This window comes from Theobroma cacao, chromosome 10 (assembly GCF_000208745.1).
Source record: "Theobroma cacao cultivar B97-61/B2 chromosome 10, Criollo_cocoa_genome_V2, whole genome shotgun sequence".
NCBI classification, from domain to species: Eukaryota; Viridiplantae; Streptophyta; class Magnoliopsida; order Malvales; family Malvaceae; genus Theobroma; species Theobroma cacao.
In genome coordinates, this window is record NC_030859.1 from 2,760,240 (window position 1) to 2,775,558 (window position 15,319).

At 34.3% G+C, this 15,319-nt stretch overlaps 1 protein-coding gene across 1 annotated transcript; it reads left to right on the top strand.

Moving 5' to 3' along the window:
• On the top strand, positions 4,038–5,954 carry LOC18586208 (ankyrin repeat-containing protein At2g01680). The gene is made up of 2 exons (XM_018128774.1): positions 4,038–4,628; positions 5,247–5,954. Exons 1-2 carry the CDS (start codon positions 4,038–4,040, stop codon positions 5,952–5,954), a joined length of 1,299 nt encoding a protein of 432 aa, XP_017984263.1.

Genomic DNA, 15,319 nt, shown 5'->3' on the forward strand with positions numbered 1-15,319 from the left:
TATGACACATAGCACAAAGAGAAAAATGTTAAAGGAGAAAAAAATGAAAGTACATATATAGAGGGGTTGGTGAAATGGAATATGTTGAACTTAGAAGGCAAAAATAGAATAAAAACAAGGGTACTTGAAGGAGAGTGGTGATACAATAGCAATAATTGAGAGGAGGCCAAGTGTTAGGACTGTCGTTATAAGAAAAGCGATAGTATTTGGAATGAAGAAAAGAAGTTGAACTCATAATTGATTTTCCAAGATTGGAAGTTGGGTCCTCTATCATTGATTTCCCCAGCTGACAGGCAGCATTGGCGCCGATTGAACCATTAGGTCAACCACCACCACCCTGCCCAAAACCACGAGGTGGACTAAGAGTAGCTTGGTAAGTAGCTGTTAGAATCAAAACTAATTCCACTACCAAAGCATTGCTCTGCTCAACTAAGATATCAAAAATTTCACTAAAGGCTTCACCAAATACTTTTTCATGAAATGTCAGCTTTGATCTTAGTTTAACTTCTAAGGGTGGAGCTTGAGGAATTGAGGAAGCCTTTAAGCCTCTAGCACGGCATAGAATCTCTTTACACTCTTTATTGTCAACTTGCCTTTGATCTTGTAAGATATCCATAGCCGTTAAGCCACTCCAATTTATGGAGTTTTTTATCAACTTTACATTCTAATAAGAGTTTCATCATCTATTCAAAAAAATAAAAAAAAACATTTTTTTTAAATAAAATGTGAAACAAATTAAAATAAATGAATTGAGACAAAGAAAGTGTATGATATAATCCAAGAAAAGAAAAAGAATATGTGAGATCATGCATGCCTGTTGGGAAATTGCGGAATTGTCTCTAAAAAATTGCCCAAGATCTAACCCAATCAATATAATAAAGAAAGAAAGAAATCAAGCACACCCACAAGAACACAAGAATTTACGTGGTTCAATCTTTTGATGACCTACGTCCACGGGCACAACAACAGAGAAAAATTCACTAAGAGAAAAATCAGAAGATTACAAGAACAGTCTCAAACTCATAACCTTTATCCCACGTATACCTAAATCACTCTCTCTAAATCTTTAGGTTTACGTGGGATAAGGGTTATGAGTTTGAGACTGTTTCTTGTAATCTCCTGATTTTTCTCTTAGTGAATTTTTCTCTGTTGTTGTGCCCGTGGACGTGGGTCATCAAAAGACCGAACCACGTAAATTCTTGTGTTCTTGTGGGTGTGCTTGATTTCTTTCTTTCTTTATTCTATTGATTGGGCTAGATCTTGGGCAATTTTTTAGAGACAATTCCGCAATTTCCCAACAGGCATGCATGATCTCACATATTCTTTTTCTTTTCTTGGATTATATCATACACTTTCTTTGTCTCAATTCATTTATTTTAATTTGTTTCACATTTTATTTAAAAAAATGTTTTTTTATTTTTTTGAATAGATGATGAAACTCTTATTAGAATGTAAAGTTGATAAAAAACTCCATAAATTGGAGTGGCTTAACGGCTATGGATATCTTACAAGATCAAAGGCAAGTTGACAATAAAGAGTGTAAAGAGATTCTATGCCGTGCTAGAGGCTTAAAGGCTTCCTCAATTCCTCAAGCTCCACCCTTAGAAGTTAAACTAAGATCAAAGCTGACATTTCATGAAAAAGTATTTGGTGAAGCCTTTAGTGAAATTTTTGATATCTTAGTTGAGCAGAGCAATGCTTTGGTAGTGGAATTAGTTTTGATTCTAACAGCTACTTACCAAGCTACTCTTAGTCCACCTCGTGGTTTTGGGCAGGGTGGTGGTGGTTGACCTAATGGTTCAATCGGCGCCAATGCTGCCTGTCAGCTGGGGAAATCAATGATAGAGGACCCAACTTCCAATCTTGGAAAATCAATTATGAGTTCAACTTCTTTTCTTCATTCCAAATACTATCGCTTTTCTTATAACGACAGTCCTAACACTTGGCCTCCTCTCAATTATTGCTATTGTATCACCACTCTCCTTCAAGTACCCTTGTTTTTATTCTATTTTTGCCTTCTAAGTTCAACATATTCCATTTCACCAACCCCTCTATATATGTACTTTCATTTTTTTCTCCTTTAACATTTTTCTCTTTGTGCTATGTGTCATAGTGCCTACGAGAAAACACTTCAGAAACTGGTTTCATAAGCAAGAATGAAAGGGGTGAGATATTAGGCCAAGTAATTGGTTTTTCACTTTTTTTTCTTTGAACAAGAGCATCATACACCGATCATTGAACTAAAATGTTGGTGTGCTAAGTAATTGGTTGAAGGTTAAAAAGCTGTGGTATATATTTTATACCATATTTTGAAATGGATTAGACAATGAAAATTAATTTAGGCTTTTCTTGGTTTCCCTCTTTTACACTTGGTAGCCTTTATTATTGACTTATCTTTCTGAAAAAAAATGTTAAGAATGCATTAGCTAATGTCTATTTTGTATTTGTTAGTTGTATACTAAAGAAGAAATGGTTTGGGCTTCAATTCCCTTTCTCTAGTTCTACAATAACTTCCTTTTTTGTTAATTTCTCTAATTGATTTTTCTTCTTCTGATAATTTTTTCACGATTGGAAGAATTTTTAGCATTCATGTTTTTACCTTATTTCAAATGCACAAGAAATTCAAGATAAACCATTTTGGCCTAACAATTTTGTAGTTGCCTACCATTGTGTTCTTAATTAAGTTTGCCACTTATATTTTAGTTGAAGACGGAGCTAGCCAACTTTTTTTGAGAAGGCCAAAGACAAATGACAAGGGTTAAAAATTTTAAAAATTAATATGCTAAATTTAACCAACAACAAAACGATTGATAATAGAAAATAATTTTATATAACATGAAAGTAAAAAAAATATTTAGAATAATCTTTCGGAAAGTTGTGCTCGATTATGTTTTCTGTATTCAAATATCAATTATTGATTATATACTGAAAAATATGAATTTCTTTAAGATTGAGTTTTAGACATTTTAAATCACATTGTAGTTGTTCATGAATTGAGGCTTAGTGGTTTAAATGTAGGAGAATCATTTGGACAATTTGTATATTTTCTTTAGAAGAATCTGTCAACTGTTTTTAACTTATTCATATTTTAATCAAACCTGAAAAAAATTTTTGATGCAGTCGACATCTAATATTCTTATTTTATTTCTATTTAAACTTATAATATTAAATATAAAATTATAATATGTAAAATATAAATACTTAAATATGATATACAAGATTAATAATTTTCTCTTATATAATCATGATTATTTAAAGACTATATATTTAAGATAATTTTTTTAACTAAATATAAAACGTAAAGCACATAAAAAAATATACCCAAGTTAATTTTCTTTTACATAATTAGGATTAATAAAAAATATACATTGATAAAAATTTAAGTAACAATGCAACACTACAACTTATTTTTGAGAACTACCTAATAATTTATTAATTTTTAAAGATTAAAATCATAGAAAATAAAATCAACATAAAACAAAGTTGAACATTTGGGGAAGAAAATCTATAGAAAGTTAAAGTATATGAGCAAATAGAATAAAAAGGAAAAAAAACAAATATAAATATAAACTGAAAGAAAAAACAAAAAAAAAACTTTAAAGTTTAGTGAGATATGTGAGATCATTTTGTTATTCTTCATTTGTATTAATTATCAAATAAAAATTTTATATAATATGAAAAAAATTTTGAAAATTTTGGACACCTAGGGAGGCCCTGCCCCTGATGTTAGTGGCATCTGCATGTAAAGCCAATAAGTTAGAGACATGAATGTATAGCATTTTGGTATATACAATTTGTTCGGTCGGAATCGATATGAATAGAGAAGATCAATCTTCCAATTGATTCGTCCGAGAAGTATACGAGGAGAATTATTCCCATCACTGACAAGATTCCAATAGAATCAATTTATTAAAAGATAGATGTTTTTAGTAGGAAGCCGTCTCTCCTTGTATCCTTCGTCAGAGTCGTTTCATTTGCTCTTAACTGCTACAAATATGCGAAAACCTTTGATTATTTTCATTTTTATTTATCTCACAATGAAGAGGTTGAAGAGCGCTGCTCGGGCTGGAAATATTGATGAATTGTATACATTAATTCGGACGGATGCATATATTTTAGAGCGTGTTGATCAGATGCCTTTTGCTGACACTCCTTTACACATAGCTTCAGCTGCAGGGCACATTGATTTTGCAATGGAGATTATGAATTTAAAGCCATCATTTGCCAGAAAGCTGAATCAAGATGGCTTTAGCCCCATTCACTTGGCTTTGCAACAAGGGCAGACAGAGATGGTGCTTCGTCTATTGGCAATTGATAAAGACCTTGTCCGTGTTAAAGGGAGGGAAGGAAAAACTCCTTTGCATTACGTAGCTAGCGAAGGAAACCTCAGTCTTTTGGCTCAATTTCTACTACGTTGTCCTAAATGTATTCAAGATGTGACAATCCGAAATGAAACTGCTTTGCACATTGCGGCGGAAAACAATAACTTAAAAGCTCTTCGAGTCTTACTGCTGTCACTTAAGAGGACTAACCTTTACGGTAAATCGTCAGAAAAAAAGCTCTTGAATTTCAGGGATAAGGATGGCAACACTGTGTTGCACATAGCTGCATCCACGAATCAACCCCAGGTATAATCTTAAATACCCTAATTTCTTTCGTTGTATCTTGAGTAGAGGTCAGATCATGTACTAATAATATAGCAATTCTACCTATTGAGTGCCCTGCATTAATTTCATTTTGTACACTGTATTGATCATATAAATAACATCTATAGCATAAGCCTCTCGGCTTAAAAGCAATACATCAGAGACAAACACAACCTGCCATCATCAACGTGCATCACAAGAGTAAACCCCAAATTACATCATGCATATAATCCCCGAAAGTCCCCCCAACAATAAATAGAATCCAACACAGTATACCATACAGCCCCTGTCACAGGCCTTCCAAATAACCACCAGCCAAAAAAAAAAAAAAAAAAACCGAACAAAAGACAGTCCCAATGCATATTATCATAAATAGTCCAATGCTCCATACACATAGTAGGTAATCCAACATTGGCAGATCCTAATGCACATGTCAACAAAATAAGCTTCCAGACCTCAACCCGCACACAGATGAATTTATATGATATATACAAACATTTATAAGTTGTTAATTGTTATACTACAAATATAGCTTAGTTCATAAAGCTATAGTGTTTTATATGTCAATTTAATTTGGTTTTATAAATATTTATTATGCAGATGGTCAAACTATTGATAGAATGTAAGGTTAGTATAAACAAGACCAATTCAAGGGGTTTGACAGCTCTGGATATCTTAGAAAGCATGAGCAATGTTGACAACAGAGACAGTTCAGAGATTCTTCGCGATTTTGGAGGCTTGAATGCTTCCGCGACTCGTAGACGTCCATCCTTACACGTGATGTTAGGATCAAAGATCACACTTCTTGAAAACGCATTTGGTGAAGTGTTTCATGATATTATCACTATGTCAGCTGATAGGAGCAATGCATTGCTAGTAGTATTAGTACTGATTTTAACAGCAACTTACCAGGCCGCTCTCGCTCCCCCTGCTCGTTTTTCTGGGGCTGATACCGGCTCTGACTCTGCAAATAACACTTCCACCGATTCCACTGTGGGGAAATCAGTGATGGGATCAACTGCTTTTCTTCTCTTCTACATCCCAAACACCATAGCTTTTATCATCGCAATGATCCTAATACTTGGCCTTCTTGCAATTGTTGCCAGTGGCATCACTACTCTTCTTCTAGTGCCGCTACTTTTATTATATTTTTGCCTTCTGATTTCTACATATGATATGTCTCCAGCATCTGGCCGTATTGTTCTTTGGTTTAGTTTCCTTATTAGTTTACCGGTAGCGCTGAGAGTCATAGACCAAATAAAAAGACTTGGGAAACATTTGACTCAGAAGGAGATACCACCACCTTAATAGTTGAGATATACATACCAGGAAAGTATTTGGTTGAAGGATTAGAAATCCAAGCATCAATGCGATGGATTAAATGGATCACCAGCAAGAATTCACTCTCCTTGTTTGTCTCGTTTGTTTTGGGGACCTTGTATTTGAGGATTTTATTTTAATAATTAAGAACTGTTTGACTTCATCCTTGATGGCTCCTACTATTTCCTTGTATACGTTATTCTCTATTGATTTTCATTCATTTTGGATAGTAATATGATTGTTTTCCAGACTTCAAAAATAAAATTCATATATGCAATCATACTTAATTTTATGGATTGGTTATTTAATTTTGAAAAATAATGATTTGGTTACTAACATTTATAAGTGTTACTGTTTTGATCACTCAACTGTTTAAAAATAACGAACTCCACATGGTATTGCGTGTCAACTATCTTGCCATGTGGATATGTCCGCATTGCAATTAAAAATATTTTTAAAAATTTTAAATTATCTTTTAATTCCTTTGTTTGATTTTTCTTTTTGTCACAAGGACATGTCCATGTGACAAAAATAATTGACATGGATGGTGTCCACATGGTAATTTCAGTTTGTTGTTTCTAGTGACACTTCTTTTTCATGGCTAATGCTATGGGGTTGCTTCTTTGTGCTGTTGAGTGATGCTTAGCTTTGTGATTCTGCTGCTGCTTAGATGATCTTTGTGCTAAGCATGGTTTGCATTACTGTATATCCTTTACATAAATATCAATTATCACCCTAATTATAAACTTAATGTTCATTGAAGCTCTCTTTCCCTCTCTTATTTGGGTGGGTACTTATATCGATGTATTTGGCTTGTGACCCTCTCTCTATCTCTTGTTAGATGGTGAAACTTTCATGTTGGATGTTTACTTCCTTATATACTGATCTTTTCGTGTTGGCGAAACTTATACCTAATTTTTCTCAATCAAACCCATCTCTGTTTTTCCCTTTCTTGCTCACAGCACTTTGTGGTGTGCTTGGAAGGAGTATCTGAGGATATAGCGTTTCTTTTACTTTGCTAGGTGCAGAACAAAGTAAATCAGTAAGAAGAAATTAAACCAGCAATAGCTTTCAACACCTTTTGGATTTCATTGCTTTTTCTTTTATTTGGTGTTTTCATTTCTTTTTTTCTTATATTTTTATTCACCATTTTAAAAAATAATTTTATATTTTTTTACTTTAATCAATATTTATAAAAGAAACAGAAACTTAAATCTTTTTTCTACATCTATGTCTATCTGGGCATGGTTTCTTGATGATGGCGAGAGTGATTTTGTGGTGCATGACTTTGCTGGAGAATAGGATGTTTACCTCTCTATGTGTTCATATTGCTTTTAAGAATTTTGTTTATGTTTTGTTCATGTCGGTGCTGGTGGTTTTGGTTGTGCAGGTTTCCGATGTTGGAAAGAACTTTTTCGTTCTTTCCTTCTTAATGAAATCAAACTGATAATTTAAAAAAAAAAATTGTAAGTATTTAACTTTATCTTTTTATATAAAAAGGTGATTTTGTAAATTTATATTACATTCTTAGTAAAATGCTTTCAAATCAAACACTACAATGTAATCCTCCTAACAATTACATTCCTTGCAATCATCACTTTACCATACTATACCAAACGTTGCAAAGTTATCTTCTCAGTGATCACATATCCAGCAATTATATTCTCAACAAAATACCAAACACCACGTGACATTCAAGTGTTTCCTATTGTGCTTTGGGCACAAGAAAATTAAAAAAAAAAAGAAAAAGAGAAGATTACTTGAAACCTTTACATAAAATATACTAAAACTCCACTTGCTAATTCCATTTTTTAAGTAATGATAAAAATTTAAGTGCAAATAAATATTATATTCTTCAAGATCTTCCCCTTGATTAACACAAATATCAAGAATGTTTTAAATATGTGAATCCTCGTGTATCTCCAGGGAGATAAAATGTTTCTGTTATAAACAAATTCATTAAATTTTCGTTTGATTTATATTTTTATTATTTATATAGAAAGTAAAAAATAAAAAATAATAGAAAATAAAAATAAAAGTATCAATGAAACAAAAAACTATTTAAATCAGTAAGTCTTTTATTAATTTTTCATATTTAATTCTTTTTATTTTCATGAATGGCAAAAGTTGTGATTGTCATAGCAATGTCCGAGTAAAGTTAAAGAAATTGTCATTGAATTTGAGGAGGGAGGGAGGAAGTTAGATGTCTACCGACCGTCCAAGAAATGGTTGAGGTAGACTGATGAGTCTTGCGCGTTTCACCAAATTAGGCAATTTTTCTTACTTGGTAATTTCCTTGGACCTTCCAAAGGTGTAGGGGATTTCCTTTCCTATCAAGATCCCTAACCACTCCCTCTTATTACTTCTGCATTTCCATTATTACTGGATTATTTACAATTACATGTCAATTTATCATTATTCTAACCTTCTCATCAATATGTCGACCTGATGGAGTCAACTATTTTTTTTTTCTGAAGTGAAACCATTCTGGATTTCCACCATCCTCTCTTAACTACTCTTTTAGTTGTTGGTTGGAAGTAGTGAATTGAAATCCAGGATTCTTTAAATTAAAAAAATTATTTAAAAAAGAAAGACAAAATAAATTAGTGTAAAATACTTTTATCTCTCTAAGTTTTAATTGAAATTACACCGAAGTCCATTAAGTTTCAAAATTGACACTTCGCCCTAAAAAAATATATTTTTCACTTGACATATAAGTTCAACCGTTAGTCAACCGTTAGCGTTTCTATTAACTTGATGACGTGATAAGGGTAAAAAGATAATTTTACCCTTGATTAATTTTTAAAATTACTATTGTATAATTTTATTAATTTTTAATTAATTAAGAAAAAAAGAAAGCCCCCCATTTGGGGAACATTGGTGCTCCCTTCCTTTGGGAGCACCAATCTGTACTCTCCTCCCTCCCTTTCTTGGCTATTTTTTTATTTTCTTAAAAAATATAGTAATAATTTTTCAATTAATAAAAAAAGAAAAGGCATTTTAGTTTTTTCATAATCTCTGTTAACGATATTTGCACTCTTAGGGCAGAATGTCCATTTTGTAAACTAATGGAATTCTGTATAATTTTGATCAAAATTTAAAGAGGTAAGTGTATTTTACCCAATAAATTATGACATAATGCATAATCTTTTATTGAACATTATAGTATAAATGGAAATGAAAATTTTGATTTTCCAAATAATCATCAACTTCTTATTATTCCTTCCCTTCTCATTGAGTACACCAAGGAGGTCACACATCTCACTCAGTGCTTTACTTCATCATTGCAGGCAACTATTCTAAGGGTACATCAACTTTAGTTCTTAGCCACATAAGTGCTCTTTAACCATGCAAGGCATATTTCTTTTTTTTTTATGATTAGTTGCTTGACTTGCTTCTTCCAGAATTATGAGTAGATTGTTCTTGTTTGCTAATTATGTATTGATTTTGTTTCCTTTCTATACGATTATGTTGAAGCTAATGCTTGCATGTATCCAAATGGACACATAGCCAAGTGGAAATTCACTGGAAAACATAGACATCAGTATGTGTCTTTGACAATATTGAAGAGCACTACTTAAGACTTTGCATGTTTATCTATCAATCATGTTTAACACTTGTAATTTGTTCTTTAACAAGTGTTTACTATGTGTTTCCTTATACCTTGTATATATTGTTAATGATGAATGAAAATCATTGTAGTATTCTCTCTTTATTCGTCCCTATTTTCGTTGCCTATAATAGAGGTTGCGTTATGTAGTTATATCTCGACTTCTCCTAAAGCACATTATGGTATTAGAGCCCCATTTGAGTTCTTAAAGGACCAAATCTTTGAATATCACTACAAAATCCTCCAAACAACAACCTACCTTTTGACCATGACAAATAGCATACCTTCTTTCATCAAATACCTCCATTAAGGGAGTTTGAGGTCTTGAAGATGAAGGAAGATGAAGCTTTAAATGACTGCATAGAAAAGCTAATGCGAATAACAAATCAAGTGAGGTTGTTGGGTGAGAATATTCCATGACAAAGTGCTGTGACGAAGGTCTTTGAAAATGCCTTGACTGCAAAATTCAAAGGCAAAGTCAATAATGAGATAGTACCAGGAAAAAGACCTGATGAAGTTTTGTTTCTTTTTGAAAAGTAAAGAATTTCATTAACAGAGGTAACAAGGTTACCCTCCAAAGTTGTACATTTGACCAAGCAAATTGTCTCCTGATTACTCAAAAAACTCGATCAAGGAGTCAATCATAGGAATCCAAGGACAACATCCCTTTAACACTGAGAATCTGCACAATCGAGCCATCCTGACTCATTTACACACTGACCAACCTCGACAAAAAACTAAGAAAGAATAGAAACAAAAAAGACCTCCAACTTGACAACCATGCCCACAAGATAGACATACCAACACAGTTCATGCAAAAAAAGAGTGTCATTGTGACATGAACTCCCCTAACACATCCATCAAGGGAAAGTCCAACTAGCTTGTAGACAAAAATCTACTAAATCAAATGACTAGCAAGAAGCAAGAATCATCCTTAATGAACACAACAACAAAGACCATGAGCATAACAAAAAATAAGCAAAAGCTTTGTCACACCCTTTATCTAGAAACAACAACCAGCAATAGCCAAATACAAGAATTAAGCTAGCAACAACCAAAAAACCCTGTTTGAGGTAAAGCGAGGGACAACATCACCTAAACTCTTTGTAATGCAAAGATAGAATAGAACCACCAACGATAGCCTTCAAAACGTGTCACTGCCTTACCCTTCCTACTCGAAAACCCTTAAGATGCCAACTTGATGGAGTACCCTAGCCTTAGCAAGGTTATCTTCCAGGTGATTAATCTCCCTAAAAATGTGGTTAACCTCTAATTTCTTAACTTCTTTTTTCAACCTTTCAATATGAAGAATCCACTTCCTCATTCTCCAAGGTGACCTACTTAGATTATTAGCCCATTTCACAATGTTTTTGAGTCACTCTCGATGATCAGAGTGTGAGTTTTGGCCTATTTGAAAGTTGAAAAAACAATGAAAGCTTCCCTACTTACCCTGATTTCAGCAATGTTAGAATCTTTCACTTCGATTGCTTTCAAAAAAATGATCTTAATCTCTCCTCTATCATCCTTCAAAACTCCTCCAATCCCAACTTCTCCTGGGCACCTTTTGGTGGCCTCGTCCACATTGAATTTCATTTGACCATGTGCAGGTTTACTCTAGCTTTCAACTTGTCTTATGGTTTTGACTTTAGCCATTTTATTTAGATGTTAAGGCATCTATAAGTATTAATCACAACTCTTTAATCATGAGGCCATTTAGCTTTAGTCCAAGTTGCCACCTCCAATTTACTCATCTCATAGACTTGATTACTATCTCATTATGTCCCCCTAAAACCATATCATTCTGTTGCAGCCAAATATACCAAGATAAAGCATAAAAAGCCATTTTCCACACATGAACATCTCCCTGTCTACCCTTAAGGTTGCTCCACATGATGAAAAAACTACTTAAGCTATTAGGGACAGCCCTTACCAGTCCCCACTCACAATACCATTTCATCCATACACTCCATGTTACAGGGTAACGAATGAAAAGCTGCTTTACCGTCTCTCGCACATTTTGACACAAGGCATAGATGGCAGCATCTTCAGTTATCAGTCCTTTTCTAAAGAGTTCATACTTGATCGCCACCTCTCATACATGAGTTGCCAATAACACATTTCGATTCTTAGGGGAGCCAGATTAAACAAAATCTCGCCCTATGGCATCTTTTCTCTGCTATCGTTTTTCATCACTTTTTTGTATAATGATTTGACTGAGTATTGCCCTGAAGTTGAACCTTTCCACACAAGATTGTCCTCCAATTGCTTGCACAGCTGATATGCCTCCACTGTATCCTTGAACTGTTGCTATTGAGCTTTCTTCCAACCAAACGGTTGCCTCCTTAGTTCAAAAAGCCACTCCTATTTGTCCTCAGGCTAGTGGCCAAACTCATCAATGTTTCCACTCTTGTTTTGAGCCAGAGCATAGATCCTAAGGTATTTTTCCCTAAGAGTCCCCTATTTGGTCCATTAGTCCATCCAAAATTTGATGTTTCTGCGATCCTCAACCACCATTTTGTAAATTGGAAGTCACTTGCGAGAAAAATCATTAGCAACATATAAGGGTTTCAAAATATTTTTCCAAGTGGTAGAAAACTCCTTATTTGTGTTTGTGTTGGGCAGGAGACCAGTGGGATTCCTTCATATTTTTTCCACAACTACCTCTTTCCACAAATTGTTTTTTTCCTTCCCGTACCTCCATATCCACTTGTTAAGTAATGCCCTATTTTTTTATTCAAGATCGATGATTTCCAAATCTCCATCTTCCTTATATCTACACACTCTATCCCGCCCACCATAATGCACTTTTCGTTTCTCCTCCACCCACCCCAAAAAAATCTTCTCTCAAATTTCTCTAGCTCATTCTTCACCTTTTTCAAAATTTGAAAAAGTGACATGTAGAAAATGGGGAGACTTGTAAGCACTGAACGACGAAGTGTGATCCTTCCCCCAATTGACAAAACTCTTGCTTTCCACCCTGCGAGTCTTGCTCAAATTTCTTAATAATCAGCTTTCAAATCTTTGTTGAGTTAGTGTTTGCTCCTAGAGGTAGCTCCAAGTACATAGTGGGCATCTCCCCCGTTCTACAATCAACACTATCAGCACCCCTTTTAACAAATTATGCATCAACTCCAATTCCCATCAAACTATTCTTATGAAAATTGATTTTTAGCTCGAAGATCAATCGGAAGCACCTTAGAATCCCTTTAGCATTCATGATGTTTGCAAGCTTTGGCCTACAGAAAATCATGGTATCATCCATAAATTGAAGATGAGAAATGACAAGGCTATTATTGCCAATAGGGACCCCTTGACACAAGTTGAGACTCTCACTTTATTCATCAATTAACTAAATGCCTTAACCACCATATTGAAGAGGAAAGAAGATAGCGGGCATCCCTATCGAAGCCTTTTTTCCATCATAAAAGGCTCAGTTGGCACCTCATTCACCAAAACTAAAATCCTAACTGACTCAATGCAACCCATCATCCACTTTCTCCACATTTCTCTAAACCCCATTTTTGTCATAATGAATTGCAAAAAACCCCGATCCATATTATCATAAGTTTTCTCAAAATCCGCCTTGAGTAGAAACCTCTCCCTTCCTTTTTTTTAAACTATCGATGACTTTATTAGCGATGAAAGCACAATCCATAAGTTGTTTGCCTTTAACAAATGCGAACTGTTTCACTCATACCACTTCCCTGATCACTAGTCTTAGTCTATTTGCCGAGAGCTTTGCCACTATTTTGTAAAGACTCTCAACTAGACTTATTGGTCTATATTTGTTGATAGTACTAGGCTTAGACATTTTGGGAATTAGTGTGATAAACGAGTTAATAATGCCATCCTCCAACCTATTAGTCTCATAAAATTTTTTTAAACCACCATAACCTCGTCCTTAACCACCACCCACTGATTTTTAGAAAAGCAAAGATTAAAGCCATTGGGCCCAAGCATTTGTTCCCATCACAACTACTTATGTTTCCCATACCTCTTTTTCTAAAAAATTATTTTCCAATAAGGTAGATGCTTCCTTACTAAGTTGGTTGAATTGACAATTGAATTTCTTTACCGAAAACACTTTTATACTCTTGTAGAAGTCAGTGAAATACCTTGCAATGACTACCTTGATCTCTTTTGATTCACACACTCTTTTATTCCCCACTGTCAGTTGTTGTATCAAATTGCTTCTTGTCCTGGTTGAGGCCATAGTATGAAAAAATCATGTGCTTCGATCATCCTTATGACCCACTTCGTTCTAGATTTTTGCTACCATTATTTTTCCTCCACATGATTCAACTCCCATAACTTAGCTTTTTTACCGATAACAATCTGCCATGTATTAGGGTCAACCCCTTCCTTTTGCCTTTTTTGATTAATCTCTTGAAGCTTTACCTCCACTTTATTGATTTTTTTCTTAAGAGTTCCCAAATACCTTTCTTTACCAGTCTTTAAGCATCGGTTTAAGTCCCCTTAGTTTTCTCTATAATGAAACCCTTTCCTTATTCTCACAATCTACTGTAGCACAATACTTTTTAATAACTTTTTGGAAAATGTCATCATTCATCCAATGGTTGAAGGAATTTGAACAGTTTGGGCCTTCAATTCATAGCTCTTGGGGCTCAAAATAATTAGATTGTGATCCGAAATAGAGACTTGCAAATATTTCTGCACAAGGTCTTTTTCCACTTCCAAGAAACCTACATCTACTAAGAAACGATCAAGCCTGCTAAATGCCAGTTCATCTCTGTTGCCACACCAGGTGAATTTGCTACCAATTAATGGCGGATCCATCAATCCCACCTCATTAATGAACTCATCAAATTTCGCAGCCACTTTCCCAATGTCTCCCTTACCAATTCTCTCCTTTTCATTTTCGACAACGTTAAAATCTCCCCCCAACACCCATATGACATCATAGCTCTTAATAATTTGCTTTAGCTCGTTCTACACCAGACTTCTTCCCCCCTCATCATTTGAGGCATAGACATTGCCATATTTGCATCTCATATTCGAAGCCTTCATTACTCTAATCAAAATTATGAAATTTTTATGGGCCCTATGCTCATCAAGTTGGAAAAACCTACTCTGCTACATGCATAATAAACATCTTGATCTACCCTTTGATTTAATAGCCCTCCCATCACTTTGTCTTTTTGCCACAATTTTTCATAAAATCCATCATACGGATTTTGAAACTTAGTTTCTTGGACAAAAACTAAACTCAGCTTACATTTACCAATGACTCTTCTTAACGCCCTCATCTTTTCTCCTTTACCCAAATCGCTTACATTCCAAGAAAGAATAATCATATATAAACACTGACCCACCTTAATCATATACTTGTGCCTTTCGTTCGCTATTAGAACCTTATCGTTTCGTACTCAGTAATTTCTCTAAAAACTTCCTCCTTCATTGCTTGAAATTCCAATCCTAAGCTACTACTCACTTCCAAAGTAGCAAAAGCCTCTTCCCACATCATTCTATTTATGAACCCACTGTTTGTTTCACTAACCCGAGTTTTAACTGCATCTTCATCCCTTTCCACTACATTTAACTCATTCATCAGGCTAACTCTTTTTGTATCTGATTCATATGTCTCATCATCCTTATAATCCCTTTTTTTGTCCTCTGACTTCTTTGCTGTTGTGGCTCTAGTGGTTCTTCCTCCTGTATAACTTTACTTACTAGCTTTCTAGCCTTTAGTTTTTTCTTCTTTTCAAGTACACCTTTCCTTGGC

Excerpts from the sequence above, each read along its gene's own strand:
- LOC18586208 (XM_018128774.1), top strand. The coding sequence starts at position 4,038 with ATGAAGAGGTTGAAGAGCGCTGCTCGGGCTGGAAATATTGATGAATTG. Across the intron at positions 4,629-5,246 it reads CATCCACGAATCAACCCCAG|ATGGTCAAACTATTGATAGA; the intron begins GTATAATCTTAA and ends TTTATTATGCAG.